Below are 24,221 nucleotides of genomic sequence, written 5' to 3' on the forward strand. Positions count from 1 at the left end.
CTTCCCTTCCTTCCTTCCTTCCCTTCCTTCCTTCCTTTCTTTTCTTTCTTTCTTTCTTTCTTTCTTTCTTTCTTTCTTTCTTTCTTTCTTTCTTTCTTTCTTTCTTTCTTTCTTTCTTTCTTTCTTTCTTTCTTTCTTTCTTTCTTTCTTTTTCTTTCTCTTCTTTCTCTTTCTCTTCTTTCTTTCTTTCTCTCTCTCTCTTCCTCCTTCCTTCCTTCCTTCCTTCCTCCTTCCCTCCCCTCCCTCCTTCCTTCCTTTTCTTTCCCTCCTTCTTCTGCAACCATGGCAAATGAACTATGCCATGATTTCTTATGGCATTTGTTCAAACATACAGAAAAGTAGAAGAACGTAATGGGCCCGCGGTATCCTCATTAACTCCAGCAGGGATCAGAACAGGGCCAGAGCCAGTCTTGTTTCATCTATGTCCTACCTATTCTCCCCACTCTTCAATAATTTTGAAATAAATCCCAAACAACATATAATTGTGTGATTTTGATTTTTAAAATGCTTATGCCTTTTATACATCTGGAATGCTTTTAGAGTTAGAGCTCTAACTTTGTTTTTGCAGGTACCTAGCCCATTCTCCCAACACAGTTTATTGAATAAACCATCTCTTCTCCAATGATTTGAAATGGTGCCTTTATGATACACTAAATTCCCACAAATATTTGAGTCTATTTCTGTCCCACAAATATTTGAGTCTATTTCATTATTCTGTTCCACTGATTCATCTGTCTATAGTCATGCTCCAATTCCACACTGTTCTGATGGTTGTAGCTCTACAATGTATTTTGGTATCAGACTAGATTGTTCCCTAAAAGGTGGTTTAGATATAAAGCCTCCCCTGAGGCCCAAAGACACTGTCTGAGAATGAGGGCCTGAAGTGAGGCAGGATGGGCAGTTCTCCCGGGGCATCCCAAACACTTAGCTTCAGCCACGGCTGTGCCCATCAACCTGCTGCTGTCTGGGATGAGGCATTGCTTTGGCAACCAGAGACTCAGGCCCAGTCCTGGCTGCACCACTAAGGGCTGGGTGATCTTGAGCAGTCCATCTCACTCTTTGGAGCCTCTGCTTAGGACAGCCTCCCTTCCAGCTCCAGCATTCTCCACTTCAAGACACCAACCAGGGCAGGGATGCCTGGGGGTGCCAGGCAAAATTGTGAAAGGGCCGCCAGTGGTCGCTTCCACAGGAAGTCCTGTAGATGAGCACAGGAGACTGGCTCGCTGGGGAGCGGAAAGGGAGATTAAGCAAGACAAGACTGTTAACAGTTCTAGAGCTCGTGGGCTCTGCAGGGCAGCAGTCACCCCACCACCAGGTGCCAGAGCCCAGGGCTGTGTGTTCCACTGGGAGCCTTTGAGAGGTAGGAGCCATCCCAAGGTTGCAATGCTTCTTTTTCTTTGGAAGAATGAGGATAGGGGAGGGAGCTGTGGTCCCTGTTTAGCTTCTATGTCAAGGGTGCAAAGGGCAGAGCCCTCTTTTCCCCTGCATTTGGAGCTCTCTGCATGGTCTAAGGGAGGGGATGGGAAAGCACTTGGGCAGGAGGCTGGGGTACATCACTACCCATAAATGGCTGTGTGACCTAGGGCAAGTCACCTGGTTTCTCAGAGCCTCAGTTTCTCTATTAGTTAGGAGGGAAGGAGTAACGATAAGTAGACTGGAACAAGACACTAGGTGGTCTCTCAGGCCCACTGACTTGGACAACTGGGGTTTAGCGACTATGGCTATTATTTATTGCTATTGAAGCCAGCCAAGTGGAAAGCAGACCCAGTTCTGAGCGCCCTTTGGTGAGAGAGTGATGGACACCCGGAGGCCCCAGGCAGGGCCCATGCCAGGTTGTAATCTGCCGCTGCCCCACCCCCCCCCCCTTCTTCTCTGGCCTCCACTTCCTGGTGGGCAGCCTGTGGTGCCTGCTGCCTAACAGAATACCATGGTGGGAGTGGATTCCTGCAGGTGCTTGGGAGTGGGATTCATTTGCTCTCATGTTTGGCTTCAAGCTTTATGCGATTTCTTAGGTGAGGGATGTGGGGAGAGGCGGTCATGCTGAGGGGCTGTATGTGTGTCCTAGCCATGAAGGGGTCCCCCACTCTTAAGGATGTGAGGCATGAGGATGCACTAAGGGGAAGGTGGTGGAGGAGAAGGGTGCTGGCAGGGTGGCCCTGCCGGCTGACTCAGAGGGATGTGTGCTGGGCGACGGCATTCGCACATGTAGAATGGAATGATGGAATGGCCGTGAGGGGTGCTGTGTCTGACAGAGAGGCTGATGGTGAGGGTGACGGCCGAGGAGGGTGTGTGTGCGTGCACGTTTGAATGTGTACATTTGTGGATTGACTGAAGGATGTCCTTGCTGTCTCTGAGGGACCAGGCCTGGCCTAGAAGGGACACAGGCTGTTTTTAGGGTATGCTGTCAGGCCGTGGGGGTGCTGTCAGGGATCTGAATGTGAAGGCACGAGGGGTGAGTGCACCATCCCACCTGATGGTGACAAGTGACTGATTTTGAGGTGGCGATGGCTGGAGGGCACCTGCTGCCTTCCTGCTCCAGGCCACCTGACAGGCAAGGAGCGGGTGGCTGAGTTCTCCTCCTGGGAGAGAAGGATTGACTGGCAGAGAGGGCAGATGCTGAGGTGGGGCAGGCGAGGTGTCTGGAAGGTGCTATTTTCTTAAAAAAATGCCAGGGGACTGCTGGAAATGGGCTGTGGAGGTGCAGCTTGGCTAGGAACTCCCAGAAAGGAATGTCAAGAACGCCACATGTCCTAGGATGTGGCTGCAGGGAATTTCTTCCAGGATTCTAACTTCCTACACTTGTGGGAGCCTGGCAGGCTGCGATGTGACACTCACGTCACAGTGGACTTTGCTTCTGGAGGCTTCTGCACAGGGAATCTTATCTTGCTCCCTTGGCCGTGTTAGCTCCATCGCCGGAAGTACACGAGACACTGGGCGTCACCACAGGAGCCAAGCCTGTCAACGCCCACCCTGCTCCAAAGCCCTTGTCCCACTCAGGGCTACTCCACTGGGCGTTTTTCATCCCCAGAGGGGCCTTCTGCCCAAGGAAGAGCCACCTCTGTAGCCTTGGGGAAGTCCATCCCATGACCAACCAGAAGAGCAGAGTCTGGTGTAGTTCCACCACTGACATCATGGCTTGGGCAGGTCACTCTGCCTCTTGGAACCTCCCTCAGTTTCGTCATCTGTCAAATGGGATCAGTTGTATCTGCATGGAACCTGGCTTTTATGTGCCTCAAATAGAATTCATCTTTATCAATGTCATCACCACTGTTGTCATTGCTACCTTTACCTGGTAGTCACTGATACCAAGCGCACTCCTAAGTGCTTTATGTGGATCATATATTCAGCAAATATTTGCAGAGTACCAACTGTGTGCCAAGCGCTGTTCTAGGCTCTTGGGATAGAACAGTGAACAGAATGGTCAACTCCCTACTCACGTGAGGCCTCTATTTCGGCATGAGGAGAAGGAAAATTTACAACAAAAACGAGCAAAAGTCTCTCTATTCTGGGAAGGTGACAAGTGCTAAGAGAAAGTGAAGCTGGAAAGGGAGGTGGGCCATGCTAGGGAATGGGAGCTGATGTTTCAACTTTAATTATCTTGCCTAATCCTCGCAGCACCCCCGTGGGAGAGATATTAGTCCTAAGTTTCCAGTGAGGAAACTCAGGCACAGAGATGCTGATTGACTTCCCTAAGGTTGCACAGTCCCTGGGCAGCAGAGCTGGGAGAAGCAGAGGTCTGTCTGACTTCACAGCAATGGGACTGGAAGTCACTTTTTCTCGTGAGCCTCCTTTTCTGCATCTCCAGGTCACGAGAATGGGACTGACCCTCTTATAGTACTGAGGCTCAGTGAGTCTTTCTTTTATTTTTACTTTTTTATTTTTTTGAAACAGAATCTCACTCTGTCGCCCAGGCTGGAGTGCAGTGGTGAATCATAGCTCACTGCAGTTTTGACCTCCTGGGCTCAAATGATCCTTCCATATCAGCCTCCCAAGTAGCTAGGACTACAGGCACACCACCATGCCCAGCTAGTTTTATTTTATTTTGTAGAGACAGGGTCTCGCTATGTTGCCCAGGCTGGTCTTGAACTCCTGGGCTCAAGTGATCCTCTCGCCTCAGCCTCCCAAAGTACTGGGATTACAGGCCACCGTGCCTAGTTTATTTTGTTGTTGTTGTTTTGTTTATTAATCCCCTTCTATTCTACAGGGAATCTTTCTTTGAGTGTAACCTACAAGGCTGGAACTGCCAGGCCAAACCCCATTAGCCACTGAAGAAGGGTCATAGGCCATGGAGGGAGGGGACTCCCCTCTTAGGGGGATGGGGAATGGAGATAGATGGTGGCTTTCTAGGTGTGGAAGGCCTCTAGGCCCAAGGAGCGGTGTCTATGTGGTCACTGTTTCCATGGGGCAACATGGGGTGAATTAAGGGTGAGCGATACCGGGTGAAGGCCAGTTAGATTAGCATGGGGACTTCCTTATTCTAACCCTTAGAATCTTATTCCTCATTCTTGGCTTTTTTGCCTCCCTGCTTTTTATTAGAAAGACTTTTTTTTTGAGACAGTGTCTCACTCTGTTGCCTAGGCTAGAGTGCAGTGGTGCAATCTTGGCTCATTGCAACCTCTGCCTCTTGGGCTCAAGTGATTGTCCCACCTCAACTTCCCTGATAGCTAGAACTTCAAGCGCACGCCACCATGCCTGGCTAATTTTTTGTTTTTGATAGAGATGGAGTTTCATCATGTTGCCCAGGCTGGTCTCAAACTCCTGGCTTCAAGTAATCCACCTGCCTTGGCCTCCCAAAGTGTTAGGATTAGAGCTGTGAGCCACTGTGTCTGGCCCTGATATTTTCTGAGTCTATTCAGTTGTCTGTTAGAACATTCCACATTCTAGGGGACAGTGAATCAGCAGAGGAAGTGGGTTGAGAGCACAGTACATATCCTAAGCAAGGCTGGGCACTAATGAGGGCATCAGGGTTAAGTATAATTTCTCCTGCCCTGGAGCTCACTGCTAAGCTATGTCACCTACCCCAGGAAGCCCTCTCTGACACCCTGATCAGTGAGTTGCTCCTTTTTCAGTGCTCTCCCAGCACCTGACACACAGGTATGCTGCCCCTTCTGTGCTGCACTGTAATTATGTTTGTGTCTCCTGCATGAGGCTGTGAGGGCCCCTAGGGGAGAACAGGAGTTAGTCACACCTCTACCTGCAGGGCCAGGGACTCTGCTGGGGTGTGCAAGGTGTGTCCTGCACAAGGATGCCCAGCCAAGGGGGTGCATGGGGACTGGAATCCAGCCCACATTCCACTTGTCAAACCATGAGCCCTGGCACTGGGCTGTGTCTGCCAGCAGGAAGTACCTTTTCCTAATTCGCTTAAAGGAAACATGGATTGCGGCAGGCCTGCTTAGCACTGTACCAGCATTCAGTTGGCACTCGGTAAATGCTTGTTGCTTATGTGCATGATAGAGGGTGGGAAGGGTTGGGGCAGATGAAAGTCTTCAGAAGAGGTATGCTGGTGACTATTCTTTGGTGGGGGCAGGAGACCTGATTCATGGCATTTGCTGATTCCCATGGTGCCAGTAGTCCCACAGTGGCTGATGCCAAGCTGCTGAGATAGGAAGAGGTGTGCACAGTCGACCCTCACAAGCCCCTAATAGTGGACTCCAGCTCACCACTGCGGTTTTACATTTATGATCTTAAAACTTTATCTGAAACAGACTTTGAAGGGGGAAAGAGAGAGAGAGAGAGAGAGAGAGAGAGAGAGAGAGAGAGAATGTACTTCTGTTTGAAGTTTGGGGCCTCCTCAGGATGAGAAATTGCTTCATCCATGTTCTGTGCAACCTGTGCAGTTCCCTTGGGAAGCTTGCCTAAGGGGAGGCCGTGGAATGACCCCCTGGAATGAGCCCATGAGGCCTAAAGCAGAGCCCTCTAACCACTCCACCCAGCCTGTCTGTGGCCTTTGGCCTCAACAGAGAATGCCCAGGAGAGATGTCTCCTCCATCTCCTGGGCATGGGCCTTGCTCTTCTGCCTCGATTCCTTCACACACACTGTTTACTGCTTCCAAATCCTACATGCCTCCTGCAGAACCTGCACAATCCCCACCACCTGCGGGAAGCTGCCCTGTCTGTCTGGACATCAAGTCCTTCTCATCCCATAGCTTTATGGGCCCCAGACTTGTTCCCCAAAGGCAGGCTCAGACTTTATCCCTTCCAAACAACAGCCTCTCTTTTCCTCACCCCAGGGGCCTCACCTGGATGAATCCCCAACCATCAAAAACCTTATCCATTGACTGAACTAAGACATTCAGTGACAGGTGAATGAACAATGAATTTGACACCCCTTACTTGAGCACCCAACATGTGCTAAGGGGCAGGGAACAGTATGGACCTAGATAAACGGTGATATCCACAGCTGGGGCAGCATGGGGCCTGCCTTAGTCTGTTTTGTACTGCTACAGCAGATACCAGAGAATGGGAAATTTACATAGAACAGAAATTTATTTCCTCATCTTTCCGGAGGCTAGAAAGTTCAAGATTGAGGAGGTAGAATCTGGCGTGGGCCTTCTTGTGGTGTCTTCCCATGGTGGAAGGCAAAAGGACGACAGAGAGCACCAGGGCCTGAGTCCATCTTTTAACAAGGAACTCACTTTTACAATAATGGCATTCATCCATTCATGAGGATGGCGCCCCCATGACCCAAACAATTCCCATCAGGCCCCATCGCCCAACACTGCCTCATTGGGGATCAAGTTTCCAACACATGAACTTTGGAGAACACATTCAAACCATAGCAGGGTCGCAGACAAGGGGGCACTGAGCCCAGCTTGAATGCAGGGGTGACTGCAGGGAAGGCTTCTTGGAGGAGGCAGCCTGTAAGGTGAGGAAGCAAAAGGTATTAACTATGTAAGGGAGTGAGAGAGTTGAGGAGTTTGGGGCAAAGGGAGCAGGGTGGGAGGGAATCAGGAATTCCAGGAACCATGAGTGGTTCAGTGGTGTTGCCATGGACCCCAAGGGCACAGGGGTGGGGTGGATGAAGCTGAGGCCATGTCACGTGGGGCCCTAAGAGCCGCATAGGGGCGCTACTGTTTCCTGCTGCGTGTGTCGAAGGACTAGAGACACGGTGCTGGAGAGAAAAGGCTGGAGGAGAGGTGAGGCTGACAGGGGAGGAGGCGTCGGTGGAGGGATCCCTGACACAGCTGAGATGAGTTAATGAGCGAGAAGAGTCACCAGAGAGATGGCTCAGAAGCTGCTTATGGCCCTTCAGACAGCTAGATCCTGGAAAACCCTGCGTAACCACTCTCCAGGTCAAAACATGAGATAGATTCTGCGTGGGGTGAATAGGATATATTCTCTAATGGTCAGAGAAGACTTTGATAGTTGAGTAGTAGCCTGAAGAGATGAGGGCAGGTGGGTAGCTTGGAGAAGGGCATTCCAGGTAGAGGGAACTTAGAAAGGGCAAAGGCGTTGCGCAGAATGGACGAGAGGCCATGAGGCGGCTGGGTGATGAGGTTAGAGGACCCAGCGGGACACCATCAGGCCGGGCTTTGGCAGCCACGGTGGATTTTCTTCCCAAGGGTGATGGGAGCCAGGGGAGGGTTTTGAGCCATGAGAAGGCGTGACTGTCCAGCAGCCCGGTGCCCCTCACTCTTCTGTCCCCAGGGCCAACGCACCATGGAGACTGGACAGAGAACGTCTCGAAAAGTCCGGAAGCTGGGCTCCAGCCGGCGGCGGCAGACAAGAGAGCCAGCTGATGGTGAAGACGCTGCAGTGGCCCCAGAGCCAGAGTCTTGGTCCTCTCAGGCAGCAGCAGAACTGCAGGCCTTCTTCCAGGACTGTGGTGCCAAGGAGAGGGGCTTTGTCACTCGCGAGGACCTGGCGGTGAGCCCAAGACCCCCATTTGAATGCTGAATCCCTTTTCTGCAGCTCCTGACACCCCCTCTCCCCCATCACAGGAAGGCAGGGCTTGCCTACCCCTGCCCCTTTCTCTCATTTAGAGCTCTCAGAAAACGCTAGAGATGTGTTTATACTAATGTGAAAATGACAGGTAAGGCTTTATGTGTCGCCCTTTTCCAGAAACATTTGTCTTTTAACCAGTGAAAGTACTTTAAGCCAAAGAAGTAATTTGCAAATGGTATAATTTTAGGCTCATTAAGCAAGGACATTTATCTTGGGAAGCAGTCGGAGCCCTGGAAATCAAACCATGTCAATGACTGTAAACTTCAATGAAACATAAGATCAGCCATGGTTATGTGTCCCCATAAAGAGTCTTAGGGTGGCCAGGTGTTGTGGTTCATGCCTGTAATCCCAGCACTTTGGGAGGCCGAGGCGGGCAGATCACTTGATATCAGGAGTTCGAGATCAGCCTGGCCAACATGGTGAAACCCTGTCTCTACTAAAAATACAAAAATTAGCCAGGCATGGTGGTAGGTGCCTGTAATCCCAGCTACTTGGGAGGCTGAAGCATGAGAATTTCTTGAGCCCGAGGAAGCAGAGGTTGCAGTGAGCCAAGATCACGCCACTACACTCCAGCCTGGGTGACTCCATCTCAAGAAAAAAAAAAAAAAAAAAAAAAAAGAATGAGGGAACCAGTAGGATGTTATGACTGGTTCAAAGAGCGTTTGAGAAGCCAGCAATTTGACAGAAAAGTATTAGGATAAAATTACTGAGTTCAATTCTTAAAATGGCTAATGTCTAACAGGCCATCAATCTTTCAGGGTATCTGTTCTACTAGTAACTTCAGTAAGTTTGGGACTTTTCATGAAAGGTAAACAATGTGTTGTGCTAGCATTCTTTTTGCCTCATATCCAAGTTCCAAGTTTCAGATTTCCTCCCTCCCTCCCTCCCTCCCTTCCTTCCTTCCTTCCTTCCCTCTCAGCTCTATCTCAGAGGCACGATCTCAGCTCACTGCAAACCTCTGCCTCCCAGGTTCAAGCGATTCTCCTGCTTCAGCCTCCCAAGTAGCTGGGATTACCTGCACCCACTACCACGCCTGGCTAGTTTTTGTATGTTTAGTAGAGATGGGGTTTCACCATGTTGGCCAGGCTGGTCTTGAGCCCCTGACTTCAGGTGATCCACCTGCCTCAGCCTCCCAAAGTGCTGAGATTACAGGCATGAGCCACTGCGCCCGGCCAGATAATTTTTCTGTGATCATAGATAATCTCCAAAATTTCCTTGATGTATAAAAGGCTGCTGTCATTACATTGGCTTATTTCCATGGGAGCAACAAGGATGTAATTAAATGTGAGTCTCTTTGAATTTGCCCTACAAATAGAGACAGTATTGAGACATTTTAGCTTCTGTCTGGAAGCTTTCATACAGAATCTTAGGTTGGATTTTTTTTTTTTTTAAGAGATAGGATCTCACTCTGTTACCCAGGATGGAGTGCAGTGGTGTAATCATAGCTCACTGCAGCCTCAAGCTCCTGGGCTGAAGCGATCCTCTTGCCTCAGGCTCCCAAGTAGCTAGGACTAAAGGCACAGGCCACTATGCCTGACTGATTCTTAAATTCTTTATAAAGATGAGGTCTTGCTATGTTGCCCAAGCTGTTGTCTAACTTCTGGCCTCAAGCAATCCCCCCACCTCAGGTTCCACACCTGCTGAGATTACAGGTGTGAGCTGCCGTGCCCAAGCTGGTTGGACTTTTAAAAATCTGTAGTTTGTTGTTCTATTGAGTGACCAACTGTTCCAGTTTTCCAAGGACTAACGGAGTACCTGGGATGTGGGACTTCGAGTGCTAAAATTGGAAAGTCCTGGGCAAACTAGGATGAGTTGGTCACCCAACTTCTGTCCTAAGGCTAGAAAAGCAATCCCAAGATATTCTCTTCACCAGATGTCACTTGCATCACCTGTAAATGTAAATGGCTTCCTGTCTTCTTGAGGTCCCTGATTTGTCTAAGGTCCCTCTTCTGCCAGGAAGCATTCCATGTGGTTCCAGGCCAGCTTCCTGGTAGGGTTTTGTAGGGATTGGCTCCATGAGCATTCATTATAGTAGGCTTGTCACACCTGATTAAATGAGGACATCCCATAAAAAGACACTCCAGGTAAGGCCTTGATTGCGCAATTGATTTATCCAATTATATCTTGATAAAAAAGGAGGACAGATTCTGTTGAATCTGTGCAAATAATTATATTGCCATGGAAAGTAAGGAAAGTCTGTAAAAGTAATTTTTTTTTTTTTTTGAGACAGGGTCTTATTCTTTCGCCTAGACTGGAGTGCAGTGGTGCGATCTTGGCTCATTGCAACCTCCGCCTCCTGGGTTCAAGTGATCCTCTCGCCTCAGCCTCTTGAGTAGCTGGGACTACAGGCATGCGCCACCATGCCCAGCTGATGTTTTGTATTTTTTATAGAGGCAGGGTTGCGGGTTGCGGGTTGCTCCATGGTGCCTGGGCTTAAAAGTATTGGTTTCTGAATCATGAGGGGGTCAATGAGATTCAGATACCACTTGAAACGTTGAATTTCAGTTTACAAAAGTATAATCTGGCAGGGCATGGTGGCTCACGCCTGTAATCTCAGCATTTTGGGAGGCTGAGGTAGGCAGATCACCTGAGATTAGGAGTTCCTGACTAGCCTGGCCAACATGGTGAAACTCCGTCTCTATTAAATATACAAAAATTAGCCAGGCGTGGTGGCTATTTTCTGTATTCCTAGCTACTTGGGAGGCTGTAATGTGTGTCTGTAATCCTAGCTACTTGGGAGGCTGAGGCAGGAGAATCACTTCAACCTGGGAGGCAGAGGTTGCAGTAAGCCGAGATCACGCCACTGCACTCCAGCCTGGGTGACTGAACAGAGTGAGGCTCTGTCTCAATTAAAAAAAAAAAAAAAAAAATATATATATATATATATATATATAATCTACTAAACTGAGGGTTAGAGACAGCTCAAGAAGACCAGGAAAGAGCTTCCTCACAGATCTCTTACAGTAGAACAATAAAAAATAATATCAACTATATTGCCTGCATAGAGCCATAACTAGATTTCCTTCGGCTGTTCAATCAACGCCATGTAATCAATTATTGTTCTGCCGGATCTTGGGTAAGCTGTCTGCTTTTGGACTCAAAGGAGTTATAGGAATCCTCAGTCTACTAGCTCAGTCAGAAGGACATCCAGTGTCAGCTTGGAAGCCTACACCCAAGTGAAGCATAAATAGTTCATCGAACCTGGTACAGTCCTTTTTCTCTAGACTTTGAGTTTGTTTTTCTTTGTTGAAGATGCAGTCTGTGGCCTGCAGCCTATAGCAGAGGCTTCAGGCAGGCATTGGAAAGGAGAAACGCGTCCAGTAACGAGCCTGAAAGGCTGTGGTTATTTATTACACTACCTAATAACATCAGAATGGAGGACAGTGAAATTCTCTCCTGGGGTACAATGCACAACTATTTCATAATGGTTTGATCAGTTTTTCCCCTGAAGATAAAAACATACTGCCTGTAATCCCAGGACTTTGGGAGGCTGAGGCAAGAGGATCACGTGAGCCCAGAAATTCAAGACCAGTCTGGACAATATGGCGAGATTCCATCCTATAAAAAGTTTTAAAAAAATTAGCCAGGTGTGGTGGTGTGTACCTGTAGTCCCAGCTACTCGGGAGGCTAAGGTGGGAGGATTGCTTGAGCCTGGGAGGTCAAGGCTGCAGTGAGCCATGATCACGCCACTGCACTCCAGCCTGGGAGGCAGAGTGAGACCCTGTCTCAAGAAAGAAAAAAAGAGAACATATTATAAATAGCAAAATCATTGAAAAATCTCCAGGACATTCCCATAAAGCATGCAATTTCTGAAATATTGATATTAATAGCATTTTGCCTATGAAAATTTAGCCTAGGAAAGCCTGAACATCTCTTCTGATTTGATTGCTCTTCCCATGATGCTCTTGTAATAGTATTGAAGTATTTAAAACATATAGAGAAAGATACCTTAAAATTTTTATTGTATTTTTTTCTAAATTTAGGATCTGATCTTGGGAAGGCAAAATCAAAAGAACCATTAGAGAAGATTTGGGCACTAGATGAAGATGTCATGGGAGACCAAGAAATATTACTTTGTTATCTATTTAATCAAAGTAATACTCAAAATATTTTGAAATAAACATAGAAGAAAGTAATATGATTACAACAGTAGATAGCTTTTTTATAAGGGAGATACCTTTGCTTTTTGTTTTTTAAAAATAATTAAGATATAATAAGGTCAAAACAAAGCAGAGGAAATGATTCTGGGGAGACAGGGAATCTCTGTTATCTGGGAGGCTTACACAGAAGTGAAACAGTAGCCTCTTTTTAACCCTTGCTAAGAGCTCTAAGACCAATTTATTATTTTAGTAGAGATAAAGACAAATTCTAGTTTTGCTTTAATAGAATATATGGCTATAAAATTTTCATGAGTTTTTATTATTTATTTCTTTTTACTTATTTTTATTTATTTATTTTTATTTTTATTATTATTATTTGAGACGGTTTCACTCTTGTTGCCCAGGCTGGAGTGCAATGGCATGATCTTGGCTCACTGCAACCTCTGCCTCCTGGATTCAAGTGATTCCCCTGCCTCAGCCTCCTGGGTAGCTGGGATTACAGGCGCCTGCCACCACATCTGGCTATTTTTTTAATTTTTATTTTTAGTAGAGACGGGTTTCACTATGTTGACCAGGCTGGTCTTAAACTCCTAACCTCAGGTGATCCACCCACCTCAGCCTCCCAAAGTGCTGGGATTACAGGCATGAGCCACTGTGCCAAGCCTATTTATTATCAATTTTTAAGCCCATTAAAACTGGGCCAAATTTGGCAAAATGTTAATACATTTCATAGCTTATTTTCAGACTCAGGCATTACAAATCAAGGCAAATAAAATTCTCTTTCAGTAAACTTTCTACAACATTTTATATCCATTCAAGTTTTGCCTTTTTATCCTTTTTCATGTTGTAGAATAACCAGACACTTTCACACAACAGTGCATCCCATTTTCCTTGCAGACAAAGTTTTGTTTGTCTATCGCTATAGCTCCTAGTAAAGCCTCAAGCATCTGTAGTTAATTGAACTTTTGTTGTTGTTGCCATTGTTTTGAGACAGGGTCTTGCTCTGTTGTCCAGGCTGTAGTGCAGTGGCGCAATCTCAGCTCACTGCAACCTCTGCCTTCCGGGTTCAAGCTATTCTCATGCCTCAGCCACCCAATTAGCTGGAATTACAGATGCCCGCCACCATGCCAGGAGGATTTTTTCTATTTTTAGTAGAGATGGGGTTTCACCATGTTGGTCAAGCTGGTCTCGAACTCCTGACCTCAAGTGATCCACTTGCCTAGGCCTCCCAAAGTGCTGGGATTACAGGTGTGAGCCACCATGCCCATCCTGTATTAATTGCACTTTTAACCAGTGTAATTAACCTCTTTCACAGGAAGAACTAAAGGTAAATAATTGAGAATTGTCTTATACAAGCATTTTAGCAGACAAGCTAAGCTCAGAAATACACATAAGCCAACTTCCTACAGCCTTGTGTATCCCTAACACAACTTAAAAAAAAGTGGTCAAATATGCAATGCATAACAGAAAATTTATCATTTTAACTATTTTAAAATGTACTATTCAGTGGCATTAAGTACATTCACGATGTTGTACCACAATTTCCCCAGCCATCTCCAAAGCTTCTTTCATCTTGCCAAACTGAAATTCTGCAACCATTGAACAGTAACTCCCATACTTCCCTCTCCCCAACCCCTAGCTATCCCTATTCTACTTTCTGTCTCTATAACTTTGATTACTCTAGATACCTCATAGAAATGGAATCATACAGTATTTGTCTTTTAGTTACTGGTGTATTTCACATAGCAGAATGTCCTCAAGGTTTATCTGTATCGTAGCATGTGTCCAAATGTTCTTTTTAAAGACCAAATAATATTCCGTTGTACATATACGTCGCATTTTGTCTATCCTCTTATCTGTCAGTGAACACTTGGGTTGATTCTTTTGGCGATTGTGAATAATGCTGCTATGAATATGGGCATACAAATATCTGGGTCTCCGCCGCTTTCTTTTGCACAACTTTTTTGTTTGTTTGTTTTTGAGATGGAGTCTCACTCTGTCATCCAGGCTGGAGTGCAGTGGCATGATCTTGGCTCACTGCAACCTCCACCTCCTGGGATCAAGTGATTCTCCTGCCTCAGCCTCCTGAGTAGAGTAGCTGGGATTACAGGCACGTGCCACCACGTGTGGCTAAGTTTTGTGTTTTTAGTAGAGACAGGGTTTCACCATGTTGGCTAGGCTGGTCTTCAACTCCTGACCTCAGGTGATCCACCCGCCTTGGTCTCCCAAAGTGCTAGGATTACAAGCGTGAGCCACCTCGCCCAGCCTGCACAACTTTTTAAAGCAGAAAGAAATGAATGCATTTATTAACATTACCCAAAGATATAGCTACTTTCTAGCATGTGAAAATAAGAAGTAAAAAATATATCAACTTAAAAATATGCTTAGCAATCAGTTTCAGTATTAAATTTGTTTTGGAAATTATCCAGATAGCCAAAAATTATTTATTAATTAATGTACTTCAATATTAATTCAAAATTAATACAAATTTTAAAGTTACCTAAGAATCTTGGAAACTGTGTTTAAGGTGACACACTAGAAAATATAATTATTGTTGATACAAAATTTATTTGTTAGAATAATTAATCAATTTAGTGGGGCACAAATTTACATGTTTATAATCTCAAACATATGTAAAGACAAAGTTGACTTATTTGATCCGAAATTCGAAATGAGAAGTATAGGAAATCTAGATTAACTCGTTTCTTCACAGAAAACAAATACAGACCTTATGAAAAACAGAATGTATACTTGAATTATACTTAATAGAAAGCACAGAAAAGACAGATAGTTATTATACGTGTTTTGTCAAAACAATTATTAAACCAGTCTAATTTGTTCAAAGAATCATGTTAATTATATGGACCTGGATCCTGAAAAATTTTCTGAGCTAGCGATTTCTAAGAAGAATTGTTTTAAGTCTAACTCATTTAAAGCATTCAAATTTCAGTTATTTTCTGTTATTTTTAGGAGAATTAGATTTATATAATCACTTATTCGTCTCTATGAACTAATCAACACAGAACTCCTTTAAGAGACATAGTACGCTAAGTTATTAATACCTTCCAGATGTAAAAGAGTATTTCATACTGACAATAAGAGTTAAAGACCTTTCGGGAGTGGTGGTACATTCCTGTAATCCCAGCTACCCAGGAGGCTGAGGCAGGAGAATTGCTTGAACCCAGGAAGTGGAGGTTGCAGTGAGCCGAGATTGCGCCACTGCATTCCAGCTTGAGTGACAGAGTGAAACTCCGTCTCAAAAAAAAAAAAAAAAAAAAAAGAGTTAAAGGCTTGTCTGTTACAGACATAGATCACAGACACACAGAGAATGTCTTGCTTCATTTCTACAGTTCCAGCCACAGATCAAAAGTAAACACAGCAGGCTGGGCGTGGTGGCTCACGCCTGTAATCCCAACACTTTGGGAGGCTGAGGCAGGTGGATCACCTGAGGTCAGGAGTTTGAGACCAGCTTGGCCAACATGGTGAAACCCCCGTCTCTACTAAAAATACAAAAACTAGCCAGGTGTGGTGGCAGGCACAGGTAATCCCAGCTACTCAAGAGGCTGAGGCAGGAGAATCGGTTGAGCTCGGGAGGTGGAGGTTGCAGTGAGCCAAGATTGTGCCACTGCATTCCAGCCTGGATGACAGTGAGACTCCGTTTCAAAAAAAAAAGAAAAGTAAACACAGCAACATGAAACATGAAAACTCACCAATCCAGATCTCAAAGAGCTGTTCTCCTTCCCAGTCCCAGTGGATATGAAATTATTTTTCTTTGAGATACAGTCTCATTCTGTCGCCCAGGCTAGAGTGCAGTGGTGCGATCTCGGCTCACTGCAACTTCCTTCTCCCGGTTTCAAGTGATTCCCCTGCTTTAGCCTCCTGAGTAGCTGGGATTACAGGTGCCCACCACCATGCCCGGCTAGTTTTTGTATTTTTAGTAGAGACGGGGATTCACCATGTTGGCCAGGCTGGTCTCGAACTCCTGACCTCAAGTGATCTGCCTTCCTCGGCCTCCCAAAGTGCTGGGATTACAGGCATGAGCCACTGCGCCAGGCCTGGAATTCTTAACTAATTTGAGATCACAAATAGAAAAACAAACAACAACAACAACAAAACGATTAGCAAACCAGTTTTTCTGTTATTTTTTAACCAATAGGCATTAGGTCTCCATGATGCATCCCCCAGAGATCACCAAATAGAACAGGAAGACCATCACTGGTTTAGACCAGACCATCACTGCTGCCACCAATGGGGAATAACTTATCAGTCACGGGCAGCCCCAGATAAAAACACGAAATTCACAAAAAGGAAAAGAAGTAACTAGAGAAACAGAGAATCAGCAAACTCAAAGTTCTATTATGCTGGGGGATTCCCTCTCTGAGAGCCAAAGTGTGTGGGCTTAAAGAGCCCATGACCTGCCCTTGTGCAGACATGCAGGCTACTTGGTTCTGCCAGATGAGCCCACTGGGCCGTCTCCTAGACCTTAGTCCAAAACTTGTTATAATTTTCAAAAAGGTAAAATCATGACCTGTAGGCCATGATATATAAAATGAACTCTTATAGAAGATTTAACTCATTGACTTTTTTATTTTTATTTTTTTGAAACGGAGTTTCACTCTTATCACCCAGGCTGGAGTGCAATGGCACCATCTTGGCTCACTGCAACTTCTGCCTCCTGGGTTCAAGTGATTCTTCTGCCTCAGTCTCCCAAGTAGCTGGGACTACAGCCGCCTGCCACCATGCCCGGCTAATTTTTGTACTTTTAGTAGAGACGGGGTTTCACTATGTTGTCCAGGCTGGTCTTGAACTCCTGGCCTCAGGTGATCCACCCACCTCGACCTCCCAAACTATTGGGATTACAGGCATGAACCACTGCGCCCAGCCTCAGATAATTTTTGGACACTGATCACCACATTCTGGGGAGGATTGGCTGCTGTCCTTTATCAAGTTCCTAAAGACATGGGACTTAGGACACGTACGTTTTGATTTTGGATGGAGAGAGTGAAAAGAGCTGGAGCCAGTTCAGGGCCCTGCTGGGAGGGCTGCCTTGGGCGGGGTTGGGAATGTCAAGCTTAGGCCCTGGGTCAGGTTACTGGGGGGACTCTGACATTGGGGTGAGGTGAGGTAGGGGTGGCTGAAGACAAACATCTCTCCGTTTTGGAGGGTGAGAGCCTTCCCCAGTGGGAACACCTGCCCAACTTGCCCATTCCTTCCAGGTGGCCAAGTTCAGCTTCCTGGGCAGCAAGGAAGAGTCAGAGATGATCTTCGACTGGGTGGACGTGGAGCGGAAGGGACACCTGTCCCTTGAAGAATTCAGCTCTGGACTCAGTATGTCTGTCCTTGGAGGGCCTCTGGGCACCCAGGTGTTCCGTGCAGTGTGCCCTGCATGGGGCTAGGCTGGGTCGTTAGAAAGGCAACCCTTTTCCCAGGGACTTTCACCCCCCATCCCTGGCTGCCACAGTGGTCCAGGGCCCTCCTCTGTGCATCCCCTCTGCCCCTCCAGGGAGGCCTCCGGGCTTGCTTTCTGACTCCTCCTATGTCTTCTCCCCAGTAAAAGGCTTCTCCTGAGCCAGAGGTCTTGACACCACAGATTTGTTTCCGCCTGAGGAGAGTAACATTGTGGCTTTGGTTAAGGGAATTCCATGGGCCAGGGAGCAGCAGAGGGTGATATTTAGGGGTGGGGGCTTTCCAGGTGCCGAGCCCCCACTGGGCAGGGCCGCCCCAGCACCTGTCTCTCTAGATGGGCTGACAAGACTTAGGGAGCCCATGGCCAGCAGGGCACAATCCTCCCGCTAATCCTCTCCCTGGGAAGACCTTCCGGCCCAGGCAATGGAAGGTGTGGTGTCCTCGCAGAGCCCCTGCAAGACACAGATCAGCCTTCAGTGTCCACAAAGCCCCCCAGAGTTGTCAGGTCAGCTGAGTCTCCAAAAGCCTGGAGACCAGCAGAGAAGAGGGCCAGGAATCTGCATTTGTGCTTGGGCCCACTCCAGGAGGAGGCTGCTCCAGTTCTGGCAATGGAAAAGCTGAGAGTCGGGAGGAGAACTCAGGGGCTGGGCAGGAGGAACTGCTGGTGGGGCGCACAGGGTGGGGTGCAGAGGGGCGCAGACGGCCCACGCTGCCTTGAGGCCGTCTTCATTCGCAAATTGAATCATGCCCGCCACTCCAGGAACTTCCCAGTGCCTGTGGGACAAACTGGAAGCCCCTTCCTGGGGCCTGCAAGGCCTGCACCATCCAGACGCTGCCAACCTCTCTGGCTCACTCAGTGCCATTCACCTCGCCCATCTTGCTAGCCCGGCTCCTGCCTCAGGGCCCCTGCACTGCTGTTCTCTTGCCGGGGACACACTTCTCTGGAGCCCACATGGTTTGCTCCTTCTTGTGATTCACATCTCAGTTCCAATGTCACCTCCTTAGGACACTGCTAGCCACCTCATCTAAGTCGATCTTCCCAGTCTCTCAGTGGAAATTACCCTGCATATTCCTTTGGCTCACTTAGCAAGTTGGCTTAAAATATATATATATATATTCTTTTCAACTTGCACTAGAATGTCAGCTCCATGTTAGGGATTTTGGTTAATTTTGTCATGCAGATGCTCAATACATATCCCTTGATTGAGTGCATGAAGAATTTGTTCACCACCTTGGAGGTGTGGTGTGATTTCCATCAAGTCTTTTGGTGTCTCTGGGCCTCAGGTACTCATCTGTAAAATGGGTACCTTAAATAGACTCCTAAGGTTGATATGAGAAATGTGTGAATGTAGCCTTGTGTAAATGTGACTGGCACAGGTAGAATTACTTCCCTGAGGGCTGGAGCAGGGCTGGGTGGGAGGCCAGGCACCTGGGCCCAACACCACTGTGCTCCCCTCTGTCCACCTCTGTCCCACAGAAAACATCTTTGGCTCCAGCCAGAGCCCCCACAGGCTCCGCAGAAGGAAGCCACTGCCCTCTAAGCGGGTATCTGCTACCACCAGCTTCCCAGCTCTGGAGGAGGCTGATGCTGAGGAGAAGGAGGCGTTCCTTGCCTTCATGGAGCAGCTGGGGACTGGACACTTACTTCCCAAGTAAGGCCAGGGCAGCATGTGCATGGGGAGAGGCTCTGCCAGCCATTGACAGCAGCGGTCACACATAGCAGGGTCCAGGCCCCCTGGACACAGCAGGAGTCAAGGGGGCAGGCGCCAGGTAGAGCCAGGTGCAAATTCCAGCTTGACCATTGGCTAGCTGTGTGACCACAGGGATGGCTTGACTTCTGACCTCTGTTTCCTGGGCTGCAGAATGAGCCTAAAAGTTGTTGTGGGGTTAAAACCACGTGCAGAGGATGCCTGCTCATGGGGAGTCCTTCCCACCCCTGCACCTCCCTGCCCTGTCCTGCCCTGTAGGGTCACTCTCCAGGAGGACTAGCGAGTAGGCTCAGCTTCCCAAGGGCACTTGAATTCTTAAAACCATGGGGGTCCCTGTGGGTGCTTTTCTTAACTCAGTGAGGGTTTGCTTAGAGAAGGGGAGCCCTGGCCGGGTACGGTGGCTCACGCCTGTAATCCCAGCATTTTGGGAGGCTGAGGTGGGTGGATCACCTGAGGTCAGGGGTTCCAGACCAGCCTGGCCAACATCATGAAACCCCATCTCTACTAAAAATACAAAAATTAGCTGGGCGTGGTGGCACATGCCTGTAATCCCAGCTACTCGGGAGGCTGAGGCAGGAGAATCGCTTGAACCTGGGAGGCGGATGTTGCAGTGAGCTGAGATCGCACCACTGCAATCCAGCCTGGGCAACAGAGCAAGACTCTGTCTCAAAAAAAAAAAAAAAAAAAAAGAGAGAGCGAGAAAGGGAGCCCTGCCTGCTAATGTCCCCTCCTAGGACCCCCAGGGTCTGTTAGAACCAGTGAGGGAATTGCCCTCACCCACTGGCCCAGGTTTGCTCACCCCACCCGTGGGGTTCTGTGAGGACAAGATTCCTCATGCTTGGCTCCTGGAGGGTGGGGCCAGGTGCTGTGAGGCAGGCAAGGTAGGACTTAGGGTGTAGACTTGTGGGGCAAGGGAGTGGGGAGCCTTGTATTCACTTGGCAGCTTGGCCTAGGCTCAGCCCTCTGGCATCCGTCCTCATGACTTAATTAAATCCATGTGAAAGCAGCCTTTATTGGGCACCAACCATGTAGCAGGCCCTGAGCTGGTGCTTTCATCAGGTGTCTCTCATTCCCCAGTGACCTTGCTTGGCAGGTATCGGCCCCCACCCCATTTTACAAATTAGCCCAGAGAGGACTTGGGACTTGCTGAAGGTCACACAGCCTCAGAGTGAGAGAAGAGAGAGGGCAGATGGAAGCCCTGGGCCATCAGGATCCCAAATCCCCCTAACCCACTATTACGGAATCACAGAGAGACAAAGTGTGGCAGGGGTTCAAGAAGGGAGAGGGCACATCTGGGAATGGTTCCTGGAGGAGGTGGCATTTTAGTTGCATCCTGTAGGGTGTCAATAGATTTGGCCCAGGTGCCAAAGTCTCTTGGAGCGCTGCAGTGAAAACTGAGGAGTGGGGCTCCCCTTGCTTCTCCATCCCACCTCGTGTCTGACCCTCCCATCTCTGGCTGTCTTCCTCTCCCCAGGCAGACAGAAATCTGGCAGCTGTGGGGGCAGCTGCGGCAGGAGGAGCCCCAGCTGGCGGGCAACCTGGCAGGCTTTCTGGCCAAGATGACCAGCCGCCTGCAGGAGGCCCAGGCGGACAAGGAGGCCCTGGAGCTGACCCTGAGGAAGTGAGTCGGGGGCCTGGCCGGGTGTCTGACACAAAGTAGGTGCTCTTCACATTCCAGTGGAATCTGATTGGATTTCCCCAGCTCCTTCTACAGCTGGGCCTGTGAGCTGGATAGGGCAGAGCTGTGCTGGAGGAAGAGGTGGCTCAGGGGACCTGGTGGGGAGGACAGAGTTGGTAATGGCAGGAGTGGGAAGGGAAGGGTGTGTCTTGGTACAGGACCCACTGTGACACCCAACTCCAGGGGGTCTGCTCCCGTAGATTGCAATGCATGTGGTGACCCTGGAGTTGGGTTATAGGGGCAGGAGGATGGTGAAAGAGGGAGTGGGGACTGAGTGATGGGGTGATGGGGACAATGAGACCCTGGCCAGGGGAACTGGTGATGGTTACCAGGGTCGGCACGGTAGGATCAGCAGGACCAGCGTCAAAGTCGTATGGGTCAGGGGGTTGTTACTGGGATGGCTGTTCTCAGGGTGACAGAGGTCAGTGACTGCTGGCAGAGTGAAGAAAGCAATAGGATGGATTCCAAACCCAAGCCCAGACTGCCCCTGCCAGCAGCAGGCTCCCAGAGGCACTGATGGGCTGCCTGACCCCAACTCCTGCTCCTCCCAGGCGTGACTCTGACCACCACCGTGAGGTCCAGCAGCTCTATGAGGAGATGGAGCAGCAGATCCGCCAGGAGAAGCAGCAGCTGCAGGCTGAGGTGGGCTCCCGCTGGCAGCCTGCCTCCTTCCCACTGCCCGGGACGCCTCTGCTGGCTAAGGAGTGGGGCCAGTGACTGGCCAGGGTGGGGCACAGGAAGCTGCTGTAGTGAATCCTCTCCCTGCCCTGAGCAGCTTGTGTTCCCCAGAGAGATGGGGTGGGGAGTGTTGAGCCTGGGCCCCCTTCCCATCTCTGCCAAGTCTCCTTGTTGCCACAATCTAGTCTGGAACTGGGAGAGTTGTCCTGAGAACCCTCCCTGCTGGGACATCCTGGCCCAGGCACCCCAGGTGGTGGAGGTGGAGTGTGAGAAGGGCTGGCCTGCCCAGCTAGCTCTTAGAGTCTGCAAGGTGAGGGCTGAATCTACCTACTCCACAGAGTGACTCTCGGGGCCTGGCCCTCACCTCCCAAATGCAGGACGTCCTAGAGGCCAAGGAGCGCGAGGTGCAGCGACTAGCTGAGGGCCAGAGGGAGGTGAGTGACAGGGTTTCCCAGAAACCCACTTCCAAACAGGTTTTTAATATCTGTGAGCCTGTTTCCTATCAGAGACACAGAAATCAGAACTCCTGCCTTAGAAGGTACTGTGATGATTAGAGATACTACATGTGAGGGCCTGAGACAGTGCCTGGCACATAGTAGGTGCTTTGTGCCTCAGTTGTTCCATCTCTGAAACTGACCTAGCTTCCTGCTTAGGGTCAGGTTACTTGCTGCTGCCTGGACACTGCAGGTCTTATAGCCTGTAGTCACTTCCGGGTGGCACTGTGGTTGAGTGTTTGGGTCTGAGACCCTGCCCCATTTCTTTTTTTTTGACACAGAATCTCGCTCTGTCGTCCAGGCTGGAGTGCAGTGGTGCAATCTTGGCTCACTGCAAGCTCTGCCTCCCAGGTTCATGCCATTCTCCTGCCTCAGCCTCCCAAGTAGCTGGGACTACAGGTGCCCATCACTATGCCTAGCTAATTTTTTGTATTTTTAGTAGAGATGGGGTTTCACCGTGGTCTCGATCTCCTGACCTTGTGATCCGCGCCCCATTATCTCTTCCTTCCTCAACTTGAAGACCACTGACCTTGGTAAAATTGTGCTCTGCTGTGTAACCAGGACAAGAAGCATCCCTTCAGCCCGGGACAAGATTCCCCGAGCCGTCCTCACCACGGCCTGGGCTGGCCCTGTTACCAGGTTGATTTCCCAGGTGCCTCTGCAGCTGCTCCTTGGAAATCGAGGCAGGCCCCTCCTGCCAAGTGAAGAGATAGGGCTTTACACATGGGGCCATTTCGTCCTGTCCCCTGTGGACGTGAAGCTTCTCCCCTCCGACCATTTATTCCTTCACCCCACAACTACTTATCCAGCACCAACTATGTGCCAGACACTGTTCCAGGTCCTGAGGATCATGACAGACACAAACCTCTGCCCACAGAGTTACCATCTAGTCAGGGAGACAGGTGACATACATAACATAGGAAATGGTGATCAGTGCTAAGGAGAATAAAGTAAAACAGGGAAGGGAGATAGAAGAGTCGTGGGAGTTGAAATTGTAGTCAAAGTAAGTTGAGAAGGGAGTCAAGGAAGGCCTGGCTGAGATGATGACATTGGAGCGAAGACCTGAAGAAGTGTGATATGTGGGGTAAGGGCAACCAGGCAGAGGGAACAGCAGGTGCGAAGGCCCTGAGCGGGCATGCGCTGTGGAGGTTCACGGAACAGTAAGCAGAGCTGTGGACTGGAACAGACTGAGAGGCAACAGCCATAGGAAAGGAGGTGAGGGTAATGAGGGGGAGGTGAGGAGGCTGCAGGAGACTGTGCAGGGTCCCGGAGGCCATTGCAAGAGCTTTGCCTTTCCCTGCACCTGGACAAACAATGCTCCCTCTCTGGGTCATGCGATTTGTTGTTGGATCAGGAGCCCCCTGTAGACCAGACGGGCTCAGGGGCCAGCAGCCATTGCAGGGCGCTGAGTAGAGGAGGGTGGGATTTGGTTTGGGTGTGGGGCCTTCGTGGCGCTGGTGGTTTTTGTTTCTCACACAGTCTCCCTAAACCTCCCCACCCCAGGATTTCCAATGCCCCTCCTAGACAGGAGCTAATGGAGCTAGTTACGCCAAGGAGGGATAACCGCCCACTCCTACTCTGATTTAAGCTGGGTCTCCAGGAGCCTGGACAGGGGGTGGGGGTCTGTGTCCCACAATGGCCTTGGGAGGCTTTTTGCTGCCCTGGAGGGCATCTGGGCTTCTCTCCGCCTCACCCTCCACCCTGCAGCTGGAGGCCCAGCTCTCCCACCTCAGGAGCACACATCAGGAGGCTGCCTCAGAGAACCAGCAGCTGCAGGAGGCCAAGCGTGACCTGGCTGGGCGGCTGGAGGAGGTGCGGGGGCAGCTGCAGGTGACCAGGGGGCGCCTGGACGCCGCCAGGGGCCGGGTGTCCTGGCAGGTGGAGGAGAAACTGAGGCAAGTGGCTGCTATCCCTGGACTGGGGTGGACTCTAAGGGCCTCCTGGAACCAGTGGGGAACTCTGAGTTCTCTAAGGATCTAGCTAGCACACAGTGCACACACAGCCTCCTTCCTTAAACCCCAACCTCTGCCAAGCTGGAACTATCATGCCCATTTCTCAGATGAGGAAACTGGGGCACAAAAAAGGGAAACACCTGTGCCCAAGACCACATGGCTAGAATTAAAACATGCACGTGTGTGCGTGTACATGTACACACACACACAGAAATACACACACGTCCTAGTGCAGTGCTAGATCCCTAGCAGGCACTCAG

The 24,221-nt window shown here is 49.2% G+C and overlaps 1 protein-coding gene across 1 annotated transcript in view; it reads left to right on the plus strand.

Annotated features, from left to right (window-relative positions):
* The first annotated feature begins 1,270 nt into the window (after nt 1–1,270).
* RAB44 (RAB44, member RAS oncogene family) overlaps nt 1,271–24,221 on the plus strand; it is a 35,188-nt gene continuing 12,237 nt past the window's right edge. The window contains exons 1-8 of the mRNA XM_054492332.1: nt 1,271–1,360; nt 7,648–7,866; nt 17,261–17,372; nt 18,928–19,102; nt 20,634–20,780; nt 21,389–21,479; nt 21,854–21,949; nt 23,717–23,904. Of these exons, the coding sequence (XP_054348307.1) occupies nt 7,660–7,866; nt 17,261–17,372; nt 18,928–19,102; nt 20,634–20,780; nt 21,389–21,479; nt 21,854–21,949; nt 23,717–23,904 (1,016 nt within the window). The 5' untranslated portion in view covers nt 1,271–1,360; nt 7,648–7,659. The remainder of the gene's footprint in view (nt 1,361–7,647; nt 7,867–17,260; nt 17,373–18,927; nt 19,103–20,633; nt 20,781–21,388; nt 21,480–21,853; nt 21,950–23,716; nt 23,905–24,221) is intronic.

The sequence above is a fragment of the Pongo pygmaeus genome, chromosome 5, assembly GCF_028885625.2.
Source record: "Pongo pygmaeus isolate AG05252 chromosome 5, NHGRI_mPonPyg2-v2.0_pri, whole genome shotgun sequence".
NCBI classification, from domain to species: domain Eukaryota; kingdom Metazoa; phylum Chordata; class Mammalia; order Primates; family Hominidae; genus Pongo; species Pongo pygmaeus.